This window comes from Miscanthus floridulus, chromosome 17 (assembly GCF_019320115.1).
Source record: "Miscanthus floridulus cultivar M001 chromosome 17, ASM1932011v1, whole genome shotgun sequence".
In the NCBI taxonomy this organism is placed as follows: domain Eukaryota; kingdom Viridiplantae; phylum Streptophyta; class Magnoliopsida; order Poales; family Poaceae; genus Miscanthus; species Miscanthus floridulus.
The window spans coordinates 98,515,708-98,536,777 of record NC_089596.1 but is presented as its reverse complement, the minus strand read 5'-3'; the positions used below and the strand labels follow the sequence as shown (position 1 = coordinate 98,536,777).

At 54.9% G+C, this 21,070-nt stretch overlaps 1 protein-coding gene across 1 annotated transcript; it reads left to right on the top strand.

The window, feature by feature from the left end:
• The first annotated feature begins 9,495 nt into the window (after window positions 1–9,495).
• LOC136517637 (aspartic proteinase NANA, chloroplast-like) lies at window positions 9,496–13,977 on the top strand. The gene is made up of 2 exons (XM_066511259.1): window positions 9,496–10,358; window positions 12,863–13,977. Exons 1-2 carry the CDS (start codon window positions 9,802–9,804, stop codon window positions 13,722–13,724), a joined length of 1,419 nt encoding a protein of 472 aa, XP_066367356.1. The 5' UTR covers window positions 9,496–9,801; the 3' UTR covers window positions 13,725–13,977.
• The last annotated feature ends 7,093 nt before the right edge of the window (window positions 13,978–21,070 follow it).

Sequence of the window (21,070 nt, the reverse complement as noted above, 5' to 3'; positions counted from 1 at the left end):
GCCTCTAGCCTTTGGGATACCATGGTACCAAGATCGGCCCGAAGGGAGCTGACCTGCTGACGTGCCTCGTCGTACTCTCAGACGATCTAGTCGCGCTCCTCGTGGGATGCGCCATGCTCTGAGCGGAGTCTCTCCGTAGTCTAGCGTAGCTCATCCCGATCCTTACGTAGCCGGGCTATCGCCTTCGCATCCAGGCTTGCCCTCTACTACAGGGTCGTGGACCTCTCCTCCGCTCCTAGCTTGAGCTCCCACTCCTTCTCCACCTCGGCCAGGAGGTCAAGGGCCCGCTGGTGGGCCTCGGCGTCCCTCTGGAGCAGCTCATCCCGCTCCTTCTGAACTCTGGCCTCCTCCTCCTCATCCTATGGCACCCTTGCTGGCAGATCCTGGAACATCCTCTTGCCCTCCTTCATGTCTAGATGCGCCTCAGCCTCTCGCTACCGGAGACTGACCGCCTCCTCGGCCATGGGAGTCAACTTAGCCACCCGCTGTGGGGCGGCAGCAAGCTGGGCGCTCACATCTTCGCACAGCCAGGCCTCCTTGATGAGGCGGCCCCATTCCACCTTCTGCTCACGGAGGAACCGGGATTTCTCCCGACTACGAGCGATAAGGGACTGAAAAGAAGATCAATGTCAAAAATATAAAAATACATGAAGAAAAAAGAAAGCGAGAGGGGAGATTAAGCAGATACCTGGCTAGTAGGAATGATGATATCGCATAGGACACCCCTGGCCTAGTTCAGGACATCCATCATAGCCAAAATCTCTTTGTTGAGACTTTCCCTCTCTATGCTCTCGGTAGCATCATCGAGCGAGAAGAGAATCGGTGTTGGGTTTTGAGGATCCATCCACTAGAGCAGCGACTCACCCCGTATGGGTGAGCGGCTGCCCCCTGATGTCAGGGCCAAGGGCGCCCCCCCGCTGGACCCTTTGGCCGTGTCCCCCTTCGTCTGGCCCACCTCAGGCGCCATCGCCTAGGCCGTCGGTGGCACGGATCGTGCCGCTTCCTCGAGCACCACCACAACTGTGTCCGACTATGCCTGGCTTGTCACGGTCATGCCCACCTCCACTTGCGACGCTGGGGCCTCAACTTGTGATGCCACGCCCACCACGGACGGCGCCACAAACATGAGCGGTAGCTCTGTCTGCTCTGAAGTAGGCAGCGGAATCACCTCCACCGACGTTTGCTCGGTGACCTCCGAGGACGCTCCTTCAGCCTCGGCGTCCGCTTGACCTATCGAGGGCACGGGCACCACCACGGGCGGCGCCTGATTGGTCGATGAGGCCGCAACATCGGCTCCACTCCTGCCCGAAATAGGAGCGACGGCCCCCGTCTTGCATGAATGGCGACGCTCTTCTTGGGCACCCCCACCAAAAAACCGTGCCGCCTCAAGACGCTGCAAGAACACAAAAAGCATGAGTCACGACGAAAACAGAGAAAAATAGAGAAAAAGCAGAGGAACTGGTCGCTTACATCAGCGCTGTTGGGTGGGGCCGTTTAGGGGATGAACCCCCAGGTCTCTGCTTCGCCTCATCAGGGCGGGGCCATTTTGAGCCTATCCCCTGCTCCCAGGCAGAGGGGCTCACCTCCTATGCCTTTGAGGCGCGGTGATGGGGCCACCCCCTCTATCAGCACCTTGGCGCACGGCGGCATATCTTCCCGCCCCTATTAGCTCTTGGGGCACGGCAGCAGAGCCACCCCACTCCACCGGCACCTCGGGCACGGCGGCAAATCCGCCTGCCCCTACTACCTCTTGAAGCGCAGTGGTGGGGCCACTCCCCTCCAATGGTACCTCGGGCGCGATGGTAGAGCCGCCCGCTCCAACTGGTCCTGAGGATGGGCCAACGGTTTGGCCCGTCTCCGCTGGCCTCACGGACACACTTTGCCCTGCGTGGAACTGGAAAGGCCCCTGCGCGGATGAGTGTATACCTGTCAGTGTATCCTCGCTCGCCAGGTCGTCCCACTCAGTGTCGGTAGCTACCTCATCATCCTCATCGTCATCGTCATCACTGTCTATTTCCTCTCCTCGCTCCCGTGCCTGCAACTTCCATTGCTTCTTCCTCCTCTCGTCCTCCTTGGCCTTCTTCTGCCACTCGACCATGGTGCGATTCACCGCCGCCATGGGTGGGTCTTTCAGCAGCAGGGCCGAGCGATCCATAAAGATGAGTCTCTTCGGCTAGTCCCGCTATCTCAATATTAGCATCAAGGGGTCGGGAGTTCAATTAAAAGGGGGCACGGAGAAAGAGAACTTACGAAGTCAATGTACCCCGGTTCTGGCCGTATTGGGGGATGCCCCGGCACCGGATACACAAAATCAAGAGCGGCGCCAGCTTCATCCCACGAAGGCTCCATCGCCTCCTTGATACGCTGCACCACTTCGGTGGGGGAGAGCGCTCCCTCGGCGAGCGTCGTCCCTTCAAGCACCACCCCAGGCACCATCATGTGCAAGGGAAAGCGCGCGCCTCATCATCGGCGCCACTCTCCACGTGTGGTAGGCACCGATGATCCTCGACCCCTTCACACACCCCTCCTTTAGGATGCGGATGGCAGTGAGGTGGTCCTGGATCCTCTTCTTATCTTTCTCTGACACCCCACTTCCTCCATGATTCTGGGACCTCTTCGATGAGGCACCTGGTGAACTCTGGCAAGGGGGTGGTCATGTCGTTCTTGATGTAGAACCAATGTGAATGCCACCCCTTGTTGGAGGTTGATAGATGCATCGACAGGTACTCGTTGACCTAGTTGTTGCGGAGCTGAATGCTAGCGCATCCCATCGGCACGCTCAACTCGTGCTTCTTCTCCTGCTTCTTCAGGAGGATGACGACGAAGAAGTGCCACCATAGGTCGAAGTGGGGACTAATCCCCAGGAACCCCTCACACAGGGTGACAAACATCGCAATATGTTGGATCCCATTGGGAGTAAGGCGCTGCAGCTCCACATTGTAGTAATGCAGCAACCCTCGAAGGAACTTGTGGGCGGGGGTGACGAATCCCCGCTCATGGAAGTGAGCGAAGGAAACAACGTAGCCTTCGGGCGGCAATGATGTGTCCTCATTGCCGGGCAGCCGCCACTCCTCGGCGGCGGCCCACGCGCAAAGAAGACCATGGCGAATGAGGCCCTCTAGGCAGTGGAGGGTGAAATTGGATCTACACCACTGCTCCATGGAATGATTGGGGAGGGTGGATGCGAACTTGGCGATGGCTAAGATACGAATGCGGAAGTCTTAGGCGATTGGCGATGGAGGTTGTAGATACAAAGGCAAGGAGGTAATGTATGAAACCCTGGGGGTGAACCCTTTGGTTTTATAGGGGCGACGGATGTGAGGAAGGCAACCATTCGCCTAGATCTCCGTGCTTGCCACGATTCGCCACTACGTCACCACGCAAGATATACGCCCGCAATCCCTATCCTTTCCCTTCGAAGACGCGGCGGATGGTTTGCCTCCCCGGGCGGACCAGGACTCTTTACCAGCAGAAAAGATACGGGTCAAAAAGCGTTCCTCCGGCCCGCTCGAGCCTAGGAGTTCGAGGGCTGGCCCATCAACAGTTTCAACGACCATCCCAAGGTAGCCTTACGACGAAGGATGGGACCGTGAGCGGTCAAAACCTAGGCACACAAGTGCCACAAGTATCTCGACCCATGATAGAGTATTAGCTAGGCTGACTCTTGCTAGATCCCCACGAATGGGATACTGATATTCCAATCGAACTATTCAGTTATCAAAACATCAAATCTCGTAGCCATACCCGCGAAGGGTCCGAATTACCCCCGGGCGATTCTGTCCGAATCACCTGAAGGCTCGGGGGCTACACCCGACGGGTGCGCTCGTGCGCACCCTCTGGCGAATCGAAACACCCCGGGCGATTCTATTCGAATCACTTGGGGGCTACACCCATTGGGTGCGCTCGCACGCACCCTCTGACAAGTCAAATCACCCCAGGTAATTCTATTCGAATCACCCGGGGGCTGAGGGGCTACTATCGAGGACCAAATACTGGGGTACCCAAAGAGAATGAGCTAATCACCATCAAACGTTGGTGCTTTCGAACAGACAAGAACGCGGCTACACTTCTTGCCCAACGACCGAAGGTTGGCTCCGTCTCGCCCGACCCGTGAGGGTCGGTTCTGCCTCGCCCAACGTCTAGGGGCAGAACAGACAAGAACGCGGCTACACTTCTTGCCCAACGACCGAAGGTTGGCTCCGTCTCGCCCGACCCGTGAGGGTCGGTTCTGCCTCGCCCAACGTCTAGGGGCAGGCTCCGCCTCGTTCGATATCCAAGGGCTGGGCTCCGTCTTACCCGACGTCCGAGGGCAGGCTCCGCCTCACCCGACATCCAGGGGAAGGCTCCGCCTCGCTCGACGTCTGTACGCTGTTCCTTTATAACTACGCGCATAGATAAGGCGGGGCACTCAAGTCAACCGCAATACCAAGGACCATACCCTATACACATGCAGGAAAGTTCCATCAGGATATGACCAGACGGGCGCTTTAAGCCCTTCCAGGCATGTTAGAGCCCAAACAGTGTTGTGGGCGTCAATATTTGTCCTACAGTGTTATGGGCGCCGGCATCTACCCTTGGAAACGAATCTTGACGAAAACATACGACAACCACTACAGGTCCAGAAGGAAACTCATGTCATCTACAGTAGCGAATATGGGGCCTCTACGCCATCTGCTCCCCGTAGGGTCACGGCTCGGCACCCTGGCGCGGCGCGCCGCCCGCCGGGCGGGATGGGACGTAACCACTTACTGAACGAAGCCAGAGCACGGTTCTATCAGGATCACCGAACGTGCTATCCCTAGCACCGTCTGACATGTCAGCAGGGCAGGCTCAAAGGAAAAGGAAGACCGGCACCTTTGAAGGACCTTCTTTGTCTCTAGTTTTTCTTCTTTCTCCAGTCTGTAATCCATGCTCTCCTTTGATCTATAAAAGGAAGGGCAGGGCACCCCACTAAGGGGACAGATCAATTATACACACCACGTTTCACATAACACACAGCTGAGCAGCAGCCGAGCTCTCAGCACCCGTTCGATCTTTCTATCAGAGACTTGGGATCTGTCCCTCTCTCGACCGTTTGTTTCTCCTACTACGAACCTTTCAGTGTTAATAACACGAGTAGTAGCAGCAAACTGGACGTAGGGACATTCTGCCCGAACCAGTATAAACCTCGTGTCTTTTAGCACATCATCCGAGCTCAACGCGTAATAAATATAAATTTACTAGTTGGTGTTTACTCGAAACACCAACACTATCCTAATAAACAACTGCCAGTTTGTGATACTGGGTAAGTTTAGTAGAGCAAGCAAGCTAGCCTAATAAGCAATTGCCAGTTTGTGGTGATACAGCTTCAGTCGTTCGTCGGCCGGCCCATACCCAGGAGGCTGGCCGGAAGAACAAGGAATTCAGTTCAGAGAATCAGAGTTCAGATCGAGCCACATTGGATATATAAACGAAGTGTGCAGGGCCAACAAATTTGGACGAGCGATGATGCCGCGAGATAGCTAGAGGCCAGTGCAAGAGCAGTGATGAACAATGATCACCTGCTCGATTAACGCTAGCGGAACACCTAAGGCGAATCATGACGGCGCGTGCGTGGATCCAAATGATGAGAGCTCAGAGCTGATTATAGTCCAGGTAGATAAAGGTCGAGGCTCAAGTTTATCAAAAAAAAGAAAGGTCGAGGCTCAAGTTTAAGCGGGCAACCGATTCGTGAGCAATCAAATCCCAGGCAGGCAGGCAGTTGGCTAAGCTCTTGTTTAGTTCCACCTCAACTTCTAAAAAGTTGCTACAGTATCTGTCACATTGAATGTTTGCGGCCCGTATATAGAGCATTAAATGTAGACGAAAAGAAAAACTAATTGCACAGTTTGGTGGGAAATTGCGAGACGAACGTTTTGAGCCTAATTAGTCCATGTTTAAATACTATTTACCAAATAAAAATAAACATGCTACAATAACCCTAAAATCTAAATTCCTACCACTAAACAAGGGCTAACAGACGCGAAAGGGGAAGCCTGTCTCCTCTTGGATTCGGAGGGCCGATCGAAAAGATGAGCTCAAAGTCTGAACGTACTCCGAACGAACAGGTTCAGTAATAACCACGATGGAACCAAAATTCCACTGGGTCACGAGGCGCGCCGATTCCACGCATGACGCATGCGCAGTGCCCGTTTGGACCGGCACGCGGCCATGTAGCCGCCAACAGAGCGCCCGACACATGCGCCACTGAAATAACAGTCGTCGGACGGAGCGGACACAAACGACTCCCATCGATCGGACCCCATGGCAGAACATGATGAACAGCGAAGATGGGATCCACATCCACTGAGACTCCAAAGTGAGTGAGGTATCCGAAGGCTTGGCCGGGCGAGCGCACGTACGCGAGTACGTACGCGCAGTCTGCGGCGGCACAAGTCGAGCATACATGATGCGGCCATGTGCCCAGGGCCGGCTTTTCGTTGCGCGCCATCATCGTGTCGACTCGCTGGTCGCTGCACCGGACTGATCGGACCCCATGCCAATTGCCAAGCCATGCAAGTCTCTCTTTCCTTTCCTGGCCGTCCATCCATCCACCCAATCTGGCCCTGCCTGCCTGCTGTTGTTGCCCTCTAGCTGGCCGCCCTGGCCAGCACCAAGCAGCAGCAGAGCTGGAGCGCCCACTAGCTACTACTCCGTAATCCGTATGCAATAGCATGGCGACTGGCCGAGCATCTCTCTCTGCCTGTCTCGGATCGTTTCATCGCGCGCTGCAGTGTCGTTCTGGTGCGGTTTCTCCTCGCCCCGTTTCTTAGGCGGATTCGGTGCGTGCTAGCTCAAGATCACTGTGCCTTTCGCGCGTGCGTGAGCTGCACGCTCCCCGGCCGCCTAACTGTACTGTAGACAGTGGCGGATGTATGACAAAATCCTAGGGGGACTGAAAAGCTGTTGTGCTGGACGCTGGCTGCTGGCCTGCTGGTGCAGATGTTGTGCTACGCTGCTGCTCCATGGGCGCGGCAGGGGGCGCGAGCGCCCCCCCGGCAGATCCGCCATGACTGTAGGTATATTCTATCGATCGTCTCATCATCGCTGTAAGAATAATCTGGACCCATCATTTGAGTGAGCATGCATGTCTACGTGCCTACGTACTGTACGTAACGTACTTGACATGAAGATAAGTTGCCGAGGAGAATGGTAAGCTTGCCGACTCATCTCAACACCTGTACGTTTTTTTTTACTTGTTCGACTTATCTCATATTCAGCTTATTCGACTTTTTTTTTAGCCGGAACAGTATTTTTCTCTCACAACAATTCAGCCTGAACAGTATTTTCAGTCAGTTTCGGTCAAAATTCTGCTAGCCCAACGGACCTTTATTTCGTCGATGTGTGCGCCGTGCGCCCGTGCTAGTCATCCTGCGAGGCGCCAGCCGGCAAGCGCTACGGCGGCGGCCGCGTGGCGGCGTGCATGCGCCACCGGCCTTGACGACGCGCGGGGAAGGGGGAACAACCGAGCGAGCGAGCAAGGCGTAGGATTGTAGGAGTACGCTACGCTACGCTCGCAGCACAGAGGATGTACGTGCAGCCGTCTCATTGGTCGACGTGCCACTTGTCACGTACTTGCATGCGTCATGTCCTGACGCGTGGGCTCATGCGTCCGGCATCGGCGCTGACTCCTGGCTCCTGGGAGGCCAGCATGTCTGTGCCAACGCTGCATGGGATCGGTCGATTACCGGAGCACAAGCATGACAGGGGCGTGTCACCTGTGGACATGCTTGCACCTGGACGCGCAGCATCGCACGGCAAGGGTGGCACAAACAACCGAGTGGCATGGAATCAGGGTACTAGCAGCTCTGCGTCTGCATGCCTGTCCTGGTTCAGCGCATAGATAGTAGGAGTACGTGTTGATTGGGGAATCGATCGTTCTGATTGGAATCGCCAATCAGGACGGCGAATCCGGGCTGCTGTTACAGTAGAAACGCTGATCTCGCCGTCCTACCAACGGCATACGGACGGCCACCAAATCGGGCAGCAAGAAATCTGCTGACTGCTGTGCACTAGCAAGGCCATCTTCTGCAGATCGCTTTGCCTTTCAATTCCCCACCCTGAAATCAGCCAGGCGGTGATCTCGGAGAACTGGATTTCTGTCGCAATAACCGCTACTGCCGTAAGATTTACATTCCATTCCACGCCGTGATTCTGCAAAGGTTGCCTTCTCTGCTTGCTGGCTTTATCTTCCATACATAAGCATGCCCTTTTCTCTTTTTTTTTTTGAAAATAAATACACGAACATGTCTCCTTTCCTTAGAAAATTAAAATAAAATAAACATGTCTTTCTGATGCAGTTCGTCCGGAGCCACGGATGGATTTGAAGTGAGACGAGACCCACACCTAGTTATTAGGACCGGACCAGACTGGCGGTTCGACTGTTACCAGACCGAACCAGAGCCTAGACCGGTCCGGTTCACTTAAAAGACCGTTTATGTAATTGAACCGCTAAAAACCGGTTGAACCAGCCGGTTTTTTACGGAACCGGTGAACCGGCCGGTTCCTTATGAACCGTCCGGGTCCGTGCTGATAGCGTACGTGCATGCTGCTACCTGCTAGCTGGTGTCGTGTGGAGACGTGGAGTGCCGAGTGCGTTCGCCTGCCACCGCTGGGCCCGCTGGGCTGCTGCTTTGGAATTTGAATGTTGCATGCGTGGTGCACTGCTCCAGGCTCGGTTGACTTTTAAATTGCATAACTTCGTAACTTTTTCAAATGAACTCTAAATAAGATAAATAATATATCTATTTTGATTATCTTAACGAGTTCTTCGCGATGTTGCACTTTATTTTACCTTTCGAGATTATTTTTGCAACAACGAATATTTAAATTACTATTCTAGTCATTTTTGTACAAATTATATTATATGTTTTCATACACATTTTTTTATATGTTGTGAATCAAATCTAGAGCACCAATTAGTGAGAAGCAGGTTATATAATTGTGTTTTTTATCATCTTATTTGTATACGTGATCAACTATATGTTACTAATTATCTAGTATTATATATTATTATATTGCACCGATTCAAAGTAATTCTGGGCGGTTCAATTCATCCGGTCTAAAACTATCGAACCGGCGGTTCAACTGGTTATTAACGGTTGGACCAGTGAACCAGTGAACCGATAGCCTCACCGGTTCGATGTCCGGTCCGGTCCTAATAACTATGGACCCACATGAACATGGCTGGCAACTAGAACGGCCGAGCCCATGGCCCACGGGGACGTACAGCGAGCAAATCTCGTCCCAGAAACCCGATCGGACCGAACCCCGGAGGGCAGCAAGGGAAACAAATCACCCTCGACCCAGCAATCAATCACGCTTGCCAAATGTTGCTAAAAAAAATCACGCTTGCCAAATGCCAACGAAGCGCGCACAAGGCACCGGGCGGACGGACCCGACCCAACCGAACCGCGTTTTATCCACGGGCAGCGTGCGCAGCGCCAGCCAGCGGCCTTTTGTTTTGTTTATGAAAGACGCCGTCTCCCTCGCCTCGCCGTCACGGACGCAGCCAAAAAGCTCTGCTCCGGCCACCTCTTCTTCGGCCTTGAGTTCGATCGGGGAGTAATACGAGCAGAGCCGAGCACGCGACGCGACAAAGCTCGTGGCGATAGGTGGCGAAATGGCAGCAGCTGCTCCTCTTCCCGGTGCGTAGCAGAACCTCGTGGGTCGTGCGTGCGTGTCCTTGCTCGCCGCTGCTGCTGCCATCGTGTGACAGTGTGAGGGAGGCGACGTGAAGGGATCGGAGTAAGGAAGGGGGGGGAGTCAAGCAAGGATCAAGAAATGGCGTCGCGCGGCCACCTGCTGCCAGCGCTGCTCGTGCTATCCGCGGCGGCGGCGGCCGCGAGCGGCCGGCGGCACCAGTCGCACGGGAGCAAGGCGGCGTGGCCGCAGCTGAAGCTCGTCCCCGCGGCGCCGGACGCGTCCCTGTCCGACCGCGCGAGGGACGACGTGCACCGCCACGCTTACATCCGGTCCCAGCTGGCGTCCCGCCGCGGGCACCGCGCCGCCGAAGTGGGCGCGTCCGCGTTCGCCATGCCGCTCTCGTCGGGGGCCTACACCGGCACGGGCCAGTACTTCGTGCGCTTCCGCGTGGGCACCCCCGCGCAGCCGTTCGTGCTGGTGGCGGACACCGGCAGCGACCTCACCTGGGTCAAGTGCCGCGGCGCCGGGTCGACGGCGTCGGGCCTGCAGCAGCCGCCGCCGGCGCGCGTGTTCCGCACCTCCGCGTCCAAGTCGTGGGCGCCCATCGCGTGCTCCTCCGACACGTGCACCTCCTACGTGCCCTTCTCCCTGGCCGACTGCTCGTCGCCGGCCAGCCCCTGCGCCTACGACTACCGGTCAGTACTCAGTACCTCCCCCGCCTCACTCCCGATGCCCTCCAGCCATTGCCCTGCTTCGTACTCTGCCGATCGATCGCCTCGTGCCGCTCGACCCACCGACACCCACGCGTGCTCCTCACTCCACCGGATCTCGTCATCGTCACGCTACGGCTGGCTCCGGTTCCGGTGGCGACACGGCCGGCCGGGCTGGCTGGCTTGCTGCCCCAACTCAGCGCCGCAGCGGCAGTAAGTGTTGGTTGGTGGGCGGGTGGGTCGGGATCTCGCGCGCGCCATTACTCGCGCAGCTTTTTTACCGCGCTCCTGCTGCTGCCGGTCTCGCCGCGGCATGGCAGGGCGCGGCATTCAATTGCTTCGCTCGGCATGCTCTGCTTCTGCTTGCTGGGGTTGCTAGTGTGGACACTGGGATCCATCTGCATGCGCCTTGTGCTTTACTCTACTTGCACTTAACTGCGTCTCCTGCAAATTTACCGCTACTGGTAGGAGTATATATGTAGTAACTCGTGGACGTACTTGAGCGAGAGACATTGGGAAGAAGCTCGGTCGCTACTTGCTAGAGTAGAGAACACGATTCACGGCGACAGTAGGGTAGATTCTAGGGATTGACCAACCACAAGCAGCAGCAGCAGCCAGCAGTACGTTGTACGAGTCGAGGCTGTCCAGGCTGCCAAATTGGATGGAAGCTAGGATGTGCGGCGTTAAGTTGGTCTGGTTGCGGCCCTGCCCTGGTAGAGGAAGAGGGGCACGCACACATTTATTCTTTACCGGCCCCGGCCCCGGCCCCGGCCGTGTCCCTCCGATCCGTAGCGCGCGATCTGGACGACGCGACGCGCAGGAGCTCGGCCCCGATCGTGGGTGGCGCGCAGGTTGCCGTAGGTAGGCCGGCGTCGTGGCCGCCGATGCGCTGTCGCCTGCCTCCGGTCTCCCACATGTCCTAAAACATTGACTTGTGGAGATCAAGAGAGAGAGAGGGGAGCAGAGGTACCGACCATTGGATGGCTTGTGGAGCTGAAACCGTCCATCGCGTTGGTAGAGAGGGTGGTGAAGAGATGGCGCTCCAGTGGTGGTGTAGCGTTGAAGTGGTCCAACGGCAGCGGCATCCCGGTGATGGTGCTTTTCGTCGCTGGCTGCGCCCCTCACTAGATCGGGTTAAGTTTTGTCGGTGGGTGTAACTGCTCACGATGAACCTACTGAGAGCCGCCGGCTCCTACCTCTCTTTATAGCTCATTGCGACGGAGGCACTTCACCCATGTAGGGTTGGACGTCTCCAATCAAAACGCGACATCAAAGGCCCAACTCGGCCGTTGAGCCGAGCTGGAGAGATCAACACTAACACCAGTGTGTTTTGTTTTTAAAAATGGAGCAACTTGTTCGCCCGCCGCCGCCTAGCCGAAGTGCCGAACCGAACCGCCTCTCCATGTGCTTGCTCCTCATGCTGGCTCGGCGGACGCCGCCCCCGTGACCCTGCTTGTGCTTGTGGCAGGTTGGAAACGTCGAGAGTTGAGATACACGGACGTGTTGGAACTTGGACGCCATCTTTTTTCTTTTTGGTGCTGCTCCGATCCAAGCAGGCAAGCAGTATGGCATGGTTGTTTGTCCAGTCCAGCGGTCTCTGAAACTCACCGTGACTGGTACTCTAGGCTCCAGTACTGTACTGGTCCAGCAATGTACGCGTTGGCTGATTCAGCGTCCCTCTGGTACCCTCTGTCTCTGGACAATCTCCTTGTCCAGCTCGGCTTTTTTGACCGGTCGGGCTCCGGGCACTACTGCACCGGTGGCATCTACCTGCGTCGCTTGCTTTCCAGCTAGCGCTTACAGTTAATCGGTCAACTGCACCGTACTTAGGAATATCCCAACTGAAAGAAAACTCAAATGGAAAGAAATGCGCTAATCTTGAGACTCGGACTAGTCCATTTTACTAGTACTATATCGAAGGCTGTCCCTGGCGTATCCATCGTGTGAGCTGGGATTACACTTGAGCCACTTTGCCGACTCATTGAGCTCAGCTTTACAGTTCATGACGAGACGTATCTTCCCATTTCCGAACTGTCTAAACGATTCCGATTCAGACCATATCGGAGACGATTCTTCGTGCCTCCTGTCGTCTCCCAAAAAAGCCAGGGTCCCCAATTCGAATCATGTTCATATACACGAGTGTCGCCTTCCAAGTTCCACTCCAGTACTGTATAATCTTGCAAATCGGCAGATGCATTTCGAGTTAATAAAAATGATGTATACATCATCAGGAATGCACAAGTGATGTTTCTGATGTTCTATTATGTATTGTGCGATGTTCTATTATGTATTATGTGATGTACAAAATTCGTGTGCTAGTTGTTCAAAAAAACACCGTTTGATATAGACATTCTCATACATTATTGTTTGCATACAGCACAGTGTCTTACGGTCGAATATTTCCATGTGGTGGCCGCTCCTGATGCTGACGTGGTGATGCGCGCGAACTAACGTTACATTACCTAACCGTGGTGGCAATGGCATGGCAGGTACAAGGACGGCTCGGCGGCGCGTGGCGTGGTGGGCACCGACTCGGCGACCATCGCGCTGTCCTCCGGCCGCGGTGGCGGGGACAGCAACGGCAGGCGCGCGAAGCTGCAGGGCGTCGTGCTGGGCTGCACCGCCACGTACGACGGGCAGAGTTTCCAGTCCTCGGACGGCGTGCTGAGCCTTGGCTACAGCAACATCTCCTTCGCGTCCCGCGCCGCCGCGCGCTTCGGGGGCCGCTTCTCCTACTGCCTCGTGGACCACCTGGCGCCGCGCAACGCCACCAGCTACCTCACCTTCGGTCCCGGGCCCGAGGACCCCGCCGCCTCTTCCAGCTCCGCCGCGGCGCCCGCCGCGCAGACGCCGCTGCTGCTCGACCGCCGGATGAGCCCGTTCTACGCCGTAACGGTGGACGCCGTGTACGTGGCCGGCGAGGCGCTCGACATCCCCGCGGACGTGTGGGACGTCGACCGGAACGGCGGCGCGATCCTCGACTCCGGGACCAGCCTCACCATCCTCGCCACCCCGGCGTACAGGGCCGTGGTCGCCGCGCTCAGCGAGCACCTCGCCGGGCTGCCCAGGGTCACCATGAACCCGTTCGAGTACTGCTACAACTGGACGGCCGCCGGTGGCGCGCCGGAGATCCCCAAGCTGGAGGTGCGCTTCGCCGGGTCCGCGCGGCTGGAGCCGCCGGCCAAGAGCTACGTCATCGACGCGGCGCCCGGGGTGAAGTGCATCGGCGTGCAGGAGGGCTCGTGGCCCGGGGTGTCGGTCATCGGCAACATCCTGCAGCAGGAGCACCTCTGGGAGTTCGACCTCAGGGACCGGTGGCTCCGGTTCAAGCACACGCGCTGCGCCCTATGATGATTGATGACGGACGCCGCGCGGCATGATTCGTCTATCGTCTTGATAAAATTGTAACGACCATGGAGGGAGTGGTTTTCCTGAATGAAAAGATCATTTTTAGCGCAATGGCAAATCGTTCACCTGAAATTAAACGCGTTTCTGCTCGTGGTCACTGCAGAGATGAATCTTCGTTGAGACTTTCAGCCAACACGCAACTGTTCGGTTTTTTTTTTCTTTTGGGGCAAAGGCGATCACATGAACCCAAGTTACGCAACGCACACATATTCTGAAACAAGAAAGCACAGATTCTGAAACAGGAAAGAAGAAAACATGGACCATGTGAATGAAGTAATGAACTGAACTATGCAAACCCGGCTCACACAACATGATACAAATACAGTGTGTATGTGCACTCAAGAAAATTATAACATGTCAACGGGACGGTGTGCACGTCGCATATTTTCTAGAGTGCACATACACACATTATATTTGTGTTGTGTTGTACTGTTGTTGCTGCTTAATCCTTTAGAGTTGTCAAACCATTGTACTGCCAGTTTGAGTTCCTTATATTCTTTTATAAGATAAATCGGCAGCTCTCCTGCACGCTTTTGTTTCCAAAAACAAAAAGAAAAAAAGGTGGAAGGCAACGTTGGTTTCAAGTTACATGCTATAAGGATTTTCAATGATCAGGCAAACAATAGGGCCTATTTAGGCCATGTTTGGCTTATCCCATATTCGGCTTGTTCGACTTCTTTTTTTAGTTGAAACAGTATTTTTCTCTCGCAACAATTCAGCCGGAATAATATTTTTTCAGCCAGTTCCAGCCAAGTTTCAGACCAGCGAACGAGGCCTTAGCCCATCCAAACAGGTAGGATCTAATAAAGAGGTTATCCGCGCATTAGTACATAGACAAAAGGGTGCTAAGAGCATCTCGAGAAGTTTAGTATATTTTACTTGCTAAACTAATAGATCTATACTAAGTTCATAGAAGAAATAATAACCTTAATTTTATTCTTGTCCAATAGTATGTTAGAATAACAACTTTAATTTTGCTCCTGTCGGCAACTCAGAGGCCGACATGAACATTTTTTTAAAAAAATAAATATTTTAATTGAATAATTGTAAATTTAGACTCTGTTATAAAAATAGTATCCTGTGGGGTATTAGTATTCTTGTAGGCTGCTCAGATGCCGACAGGACTTTGTAACAACCCGTCTGCCGGCGTGCAGCATACTAGTCGGCTTCCCAGAGACCGATAGGTAGTTATTGACGACACCATGCCTAGCCCGCTTAGCTAATTGCCTCGCCGCGTCATCATAGGTGGTAGTAGCAGGCGTGCTCCAGAAGTTTCTGATCTGAGGGCCTGATTAATTCTGCCTGTAGGCAATGTAACTTTTGATCCTTGTTTTTCCCCTCTCTTCAAGTACTCCTACTAGCAGACAACACGAAGTGATTGATTCCTATTTTTGCAACCGTGCAGGGGTCAGGGGATCTGAAAGCATGCATGCGTATTTATAGATCCGTATTTATGATAAATATTTATATAAATATAATATTATTTAATATTTAATTATGTATTATTTATGCAGCAGAGTCGAGTCCTATTTATATTTAGGGATAATTGTCTATTGAACATCCAAAGTTATAGTCCTTTACTGGTGGACACCCACTTTGGAGCATTTTGACAGAAGACACTCTGGTTCGGTGAAATTAGACCATAGGATACCGCAGACCGGTTACAGCAGGTTGAGGAGAGAGAACAACAGTGAAATAACATTCTTGCCCCTGCCGCTTTCTTCTTTCTCTCTCTCCATTTCTTTTTTATCTGTTTCCTGTCCCCGCCACCCTCTCCACCTCCTGTAGCCGCCGTCGCTGAAATATAGTGAAGGAGCACTTTTTTTCTCCCTCCCTGTCTCACTGGCAAAGCACGCACCGGCGGCGGCGTCGGAGATCGTGGCTGGACGAGCGCACGTGGCACCGGCCGACGAGGATGCAGTAGCGGGGGACTCCGAGCACCCGACCCAGCGCACCGAGGGCTACTTCCTCATGAAGCCCGACTGCCTCTGCGTGGTGCCGTCGACAGTGGCGACTAATGACGAGGAGCGCGTGCGTGTGGGTGGTGGCGTGGTTCTTCTCCTCGCCGAGCTGGCCTGGGGTGCCCGCGGCGTCGACAACGAGCCAGCGCACGTCCTGCCTAGGGGCACGATGGCGAGCTCGCGCATGGCCCTTCCCGCATCCTTTCTAGGGGCGCGATGGCAAGGCAGCAATCAGACCAGGCACGGTTGCCGGGAGCGTGTGCGTGTCGGTGGTTCTGCTCCTCATCGTCGTCCTGGCCGGCGGCGGGTGCCTGGACACGGCCGGTGAGGCCGTCGCAGCGCAGCAAGCGGGCGATGCAACTAGGCAAGCGTGGCGCGGAGCATGCGGTCAAGGTCGGCACGCTAGAGCTTACTGCCTCTTGAGATCCGTCTGTCCCCGTCCATGTCACAGCAGCAGGCGTCGGCGTTCGCGACTACGTCCCAGCCCCAATCACAGTCTGCACCCTCGCCACCAGCAGATTACATCCCACGCCTCAACGTAGCGAGCAAGTTGGTGTTCAACGGCCTCAGGTGGAGCTCGAGCAGCCTGGCCGGCGGGTGCCGCCTGGCATGGAGCGGTCGTACTTGGTGCACATCTACGTGGCGCCCATACTCAACGTGCCCATCTACTCCCTCCACGTTGAGCGCGACGGCATCCGTGGCGCAGCGCGCGATGCGAGCTCATCGACTGCTAGGAATAGTGCCTCATAGGCCGCAAACACGATGGCGGTGCAGCCTGTGTGGGGAGGTCCTTGGCGTGGTAGCCTCGCGCGCCTGCTCCGCTATGCCTGCCTTATACGCCTGCTCTGCCGCACCGGAGCAGGCTCGCCAGAGAACGACGCTGCCCGCCCGCCATCACCGTCGGTCCGTGCTCTACAGATGTGATAGGAGAGGCAGAAAAAAAGTGACAAGGAAAAATATAATAGAAATATATTTCAGCGATGGCAGGTGTGGGAGGCGGAGAGGGTGGCGAGGACAAGAAACAGAAAAAAGAGAGAGGGAGAGAGAGAGGAAGAAGAAAGCGACAAGGGCAAGAATGTCATTTCATCGCTATTCTCTCTCCTCAACCGGCTGCAACCAGTCCGTGGTGTCCTGTGGCCTAATTTCACCGAATCAGAGTGTCTTTTGACAAAATATTCCAAAGTGGGTGTTCGGCAGCAATGGATCGTCACTTTGGATGTCCAACAGACAATTATCCCTTTATTGTTTGATGAGGTTGGTTAACTTTACTGCTCCTTGGACATTGGTGATGATGGCAGCATGTCCCATCACTCACCCTAGTTCAGCCTGGGGTCTGACAGGCTTGAAATTGTCTTAAACTTAATGTCGGGGACCAATACCAGGGTACCCAAAGAGGAGGGCCTAATAACCATCAACATTGATTCATTGAAGCGGTCAAGAGCGTGACTATAGCTGTTGCCAACCACCGAGGCCACGGGCTCCGCTTTGTCCGACCCCTAAGGGTGGCTCCGCCTCGCCCAATACCGAGGCCACAGGCTCTGCCTGATCCGATCCCGAGGGTTGGCTCCAGCTCTTGCCAACCACCGAGGACATGGGCTCTGTCTTGTCTAACCCATGAGGGTTGGCTCCAGCTCTTGCCGACCACCAAGGCCGTGGGCTTTGCCTCGTCTGACCCCTAGGGCTGGCTTCGCCTCGCTCGATGTCTAAGGGTTGGCCCTGCCTCGCCCGACATCTGAGCGCTGGCTCCGCCTTGCCCAACCCCAAGGTCATGCGATCCGCCTAGCCCGACCCCTGAGGGTGGGCTCCACCTTGCCTGACGTTTGAGGGTTGGCCCCGCCTCGCCCGATCCCTCGGGCATGGCTCCTAACGGAAGCTCACGCCACTGCCAACCACTATGGTCTAGAAAGTGCAACCCAAGATCAAACTTCTGGCATTGTGCAGGGAGTGGTCACATCTCAGCATGACCCATCCCCGCGATATGTCATTCTAGGGAACTCATATCGCTCACAGTGACGGACGCGTGGTCACTATGTTGCCTACTCTCTGTACAGCCTACTGATCAGTACGCTGGTTCACCGCATCACCCGTCATGGCAGAGTGGGATGTGATGACCCGTTGACAATGCCAGGGCATGGCATTGATAGCAGACAGTCGCCTGGTGTGGTGCTGTCCCTATCACTACCTGCCGTGTCAGCGGGGCCCGCATAGAGGAAAAGAAAGGCCTAGCAACCCTGAAGGACTTCCTCTGCCTCTCGTTCTCCTCTCTTTTCCCATTGTAACCCATGCTTTCCCTTGTCCTATAAAAAGGAAAGCAGGGCACCCCACTAAAGGGCATCAGATCGAGCATCGCAGATCACATCAGATCATCGCACCGCATCGCACCCAAACAACTAGCATCAAACCTCGAACACATAGTCGAGCAGCGATCGAGGTCTCAACATCCATTCGTTCTTTCCACTAGAGACTTGGGACTTGTCGCTCTCTCACCCGTTTGTAACCCCTACTATGAACTTTTAGTGCTTGTAACACAAGCAGCAGCAATGAACTGGATGTATAGACATTCTGCCTAAACTAGTATAAACCTCATGTTCTCTTAGCACACCATCCGGGCCAGACGCGCAATAACACAAATTTACTCATTGGTGTTTACTTGAAACACTGATAGTTGGCACGCCAGATAGGGGCCTTTTGCGCATCTCGATATCCACACCAGGCTTTGGATGGCTAATCACAACCTCAGCTGGGTCCCAAGCATGCACGTGCGCTTCAGGGACCTAGACTTCATCGTCATAGCGAAGGGAGAGTTGGCAATGGCTCCCGCCACCATCTGACCTCTCCACCCCACTGGCCTTGATGCAATCGCTGAGGCACTTGAGGAGCTATGGCTATGCGCACTAGAGGCCCGCGCCCCCGGAAATAACCAGCTCCTCAACTTTGACCACAGGAGGCTTGAGCGCTAGCTTAGTGTCTTCCTGGGACCCTGGCCATCCTGGGAAGACCTGTGCCACCTCACCTTTTTGTTCGCCAATGTCATGGCACAACTTGTAGGAGGGGAGCCACTCTCTTCGGAATTCCTCATCTAGAGTGCCTTGACAGCGCTCCCGTTCGGTCTTCGCAAAGCCACAGAGACCGATGACTACCCTATGGCGCAACACACACCTTCATCCCCCATGAATGACGAATTCATGGGGATGACCAAATATGTCATAGAGTCTTTCCATGATCTCCTCGCAGGAGCATCGGAGTCGCTCTCTAGCTCTAACTCTAGCAGGGGGTGTCATCACCCCTCTTGTGAATGTTTTATGGCAAGTACCCTAGAGGGACATGTCGAAAGCATCCACGAAGAGGAGGCTACCTTGATGAATGGCCTTGACAACAGGGTCGAGGGGGAGACAATGTCCCCACCTTGCATACAGGTGGAGCAGCTGAAGGCCCGACACTAAGAGCTCAAGGAAGCATGGCTCCAGCTCAAGCAGGAACGCATGGAGCTCGATCGAGAGACCGAGTGCCATGGAGACGGTGGGAGCGCACGCCATGGCCCACGACGTGAACTAGAGGATCATCGCAGATGATGAAGCCCTCCCACACTTCACCTGAGCAAGCCAGAACATCACTACTACAACGGCCTTGCTCCGTGGTCTTCTAGGGCCCGCGATGCCCGAGGATCATCGAGCCCACCATGAGATTGGTATGCTGCTCGAGCGTGCGGCGGCACAACAGGTTGAGAGCTCGCTCTCTTGGTGATGCGAGCTCAACACCAACTGGCACACGCCCTTAGAGCACCCTAGTAGGGATGCATCAGTCCACTAGGCACCACAAGGCAGTAGGCAGTGCACCGTGGTTCCAGTGCGTTAGTGTCTTGGCTACAACTGTGATGCACATGACACCCTCAACGCCCGTAGGCGTACCTACAATGACCCGAGAGAGGGGGCTAGCCATGGCGATCACCCTCGTCATGGAAGATGCTACGACAGTAGTGGGAACTAAAGCAGAGCCTTGACCTGTCGGGGCCTTAGGCCTTCGACCGACACATCCTCAACGCCGCCTTCCCGCCAAGGTACCGACCAGCAACCAACACCCCAAAATACTCTAGGGAAATGAACCATGGACTGTGGCTTGAGAATTATTAGCTTGCCTACCAAGCTGGTGGAGTGGATAATGATGATTTCATTATCCGCAACCTTCCATTGTTCCTGGCTGATTCGGCGCGAACATGGTTGGAACACCTTCCACCCAATATAATCCAAAGTTGGGCAGACCTAAAGGAGATCTTCGTGGGGAATTTCTAGGGCACGTACAAATGCCCTAGGAACCCATGGGATCTCAAGAACTACCGATAGAAGGCTAGAGAAACCCTTCATAGGTATATTAGGCGCTTCTCCCGGTAGTGCAATGAGCTGCCTAACATCGCCAACGCCGATGTTATAGGAGCTTTCCTGTGTAGGACCACCTGCAAGTCCCTGTTTCACAAGCTAGGATGTAAGGGCCCATGAACCACCAAGGAGCTCCTCGACATCGCCACCAGCCATGTCTCGGGTGAGCTAGCGGTTGGAGCAATCTTCGATCGCCTTAAGGATAAGGCAAAACGCGACAAGGATGTCGGTGAAGGCACCTCCAACCGTCCCATCAAGAAGAAGAACAAGCAGTGGTGTGAGGGCTTGCTCATGGCTACCGACCACAGGGGGTCTTAGAAGCCTACGGAGGGCTCGCCATACCACTTCAAGAAGCTACTCGAGGGGCCTTGCCTAAACCATCCCTTCCTCGTCAAGCATCTATACAAGGACTATGACCTCATGAAGCGGTTCTTGGTAGGGGGCTCCAACAAAGGGAAGCATGGGAAGGACCCCGACTCGACCACGGACGATGCCAAGGGGAAGGATGGTGGCTTTCTAATGCCATATGGCTACCTCATGATATTTGGAGGGTCGGCAGGCTATGACTCCAAGCACCACCAGAAGCTCACATGCTGTGAGGTCTATATGGCTGAGCCGGCCGCGCCTACCTTCCTCTGGTGGTCATAGTCCGCCATAACCTTCGACCGGACCAACCACTCGAAGAGCGTCCCGCAATTGGGGAGATACTCGCTCATGGTTGACCCAATCGTCGGCATAAAGTGGCTCACCAAGGTACTGATAGATGGAGGTAGCGGCCTCAACATCATGTATGCTGAGACGCTTGACGCTATGGGCATCGACCGAGCGCGCATTCAACCGATCGGAGTGCCTTTCCACACCATTGTGCCTGGAAAGCAGGCCATACCACTTGGGCAGATCGATCTGCCAATCACTTTCAGGGGTCTATCCAACTATATGATGGAGACCCTCACCT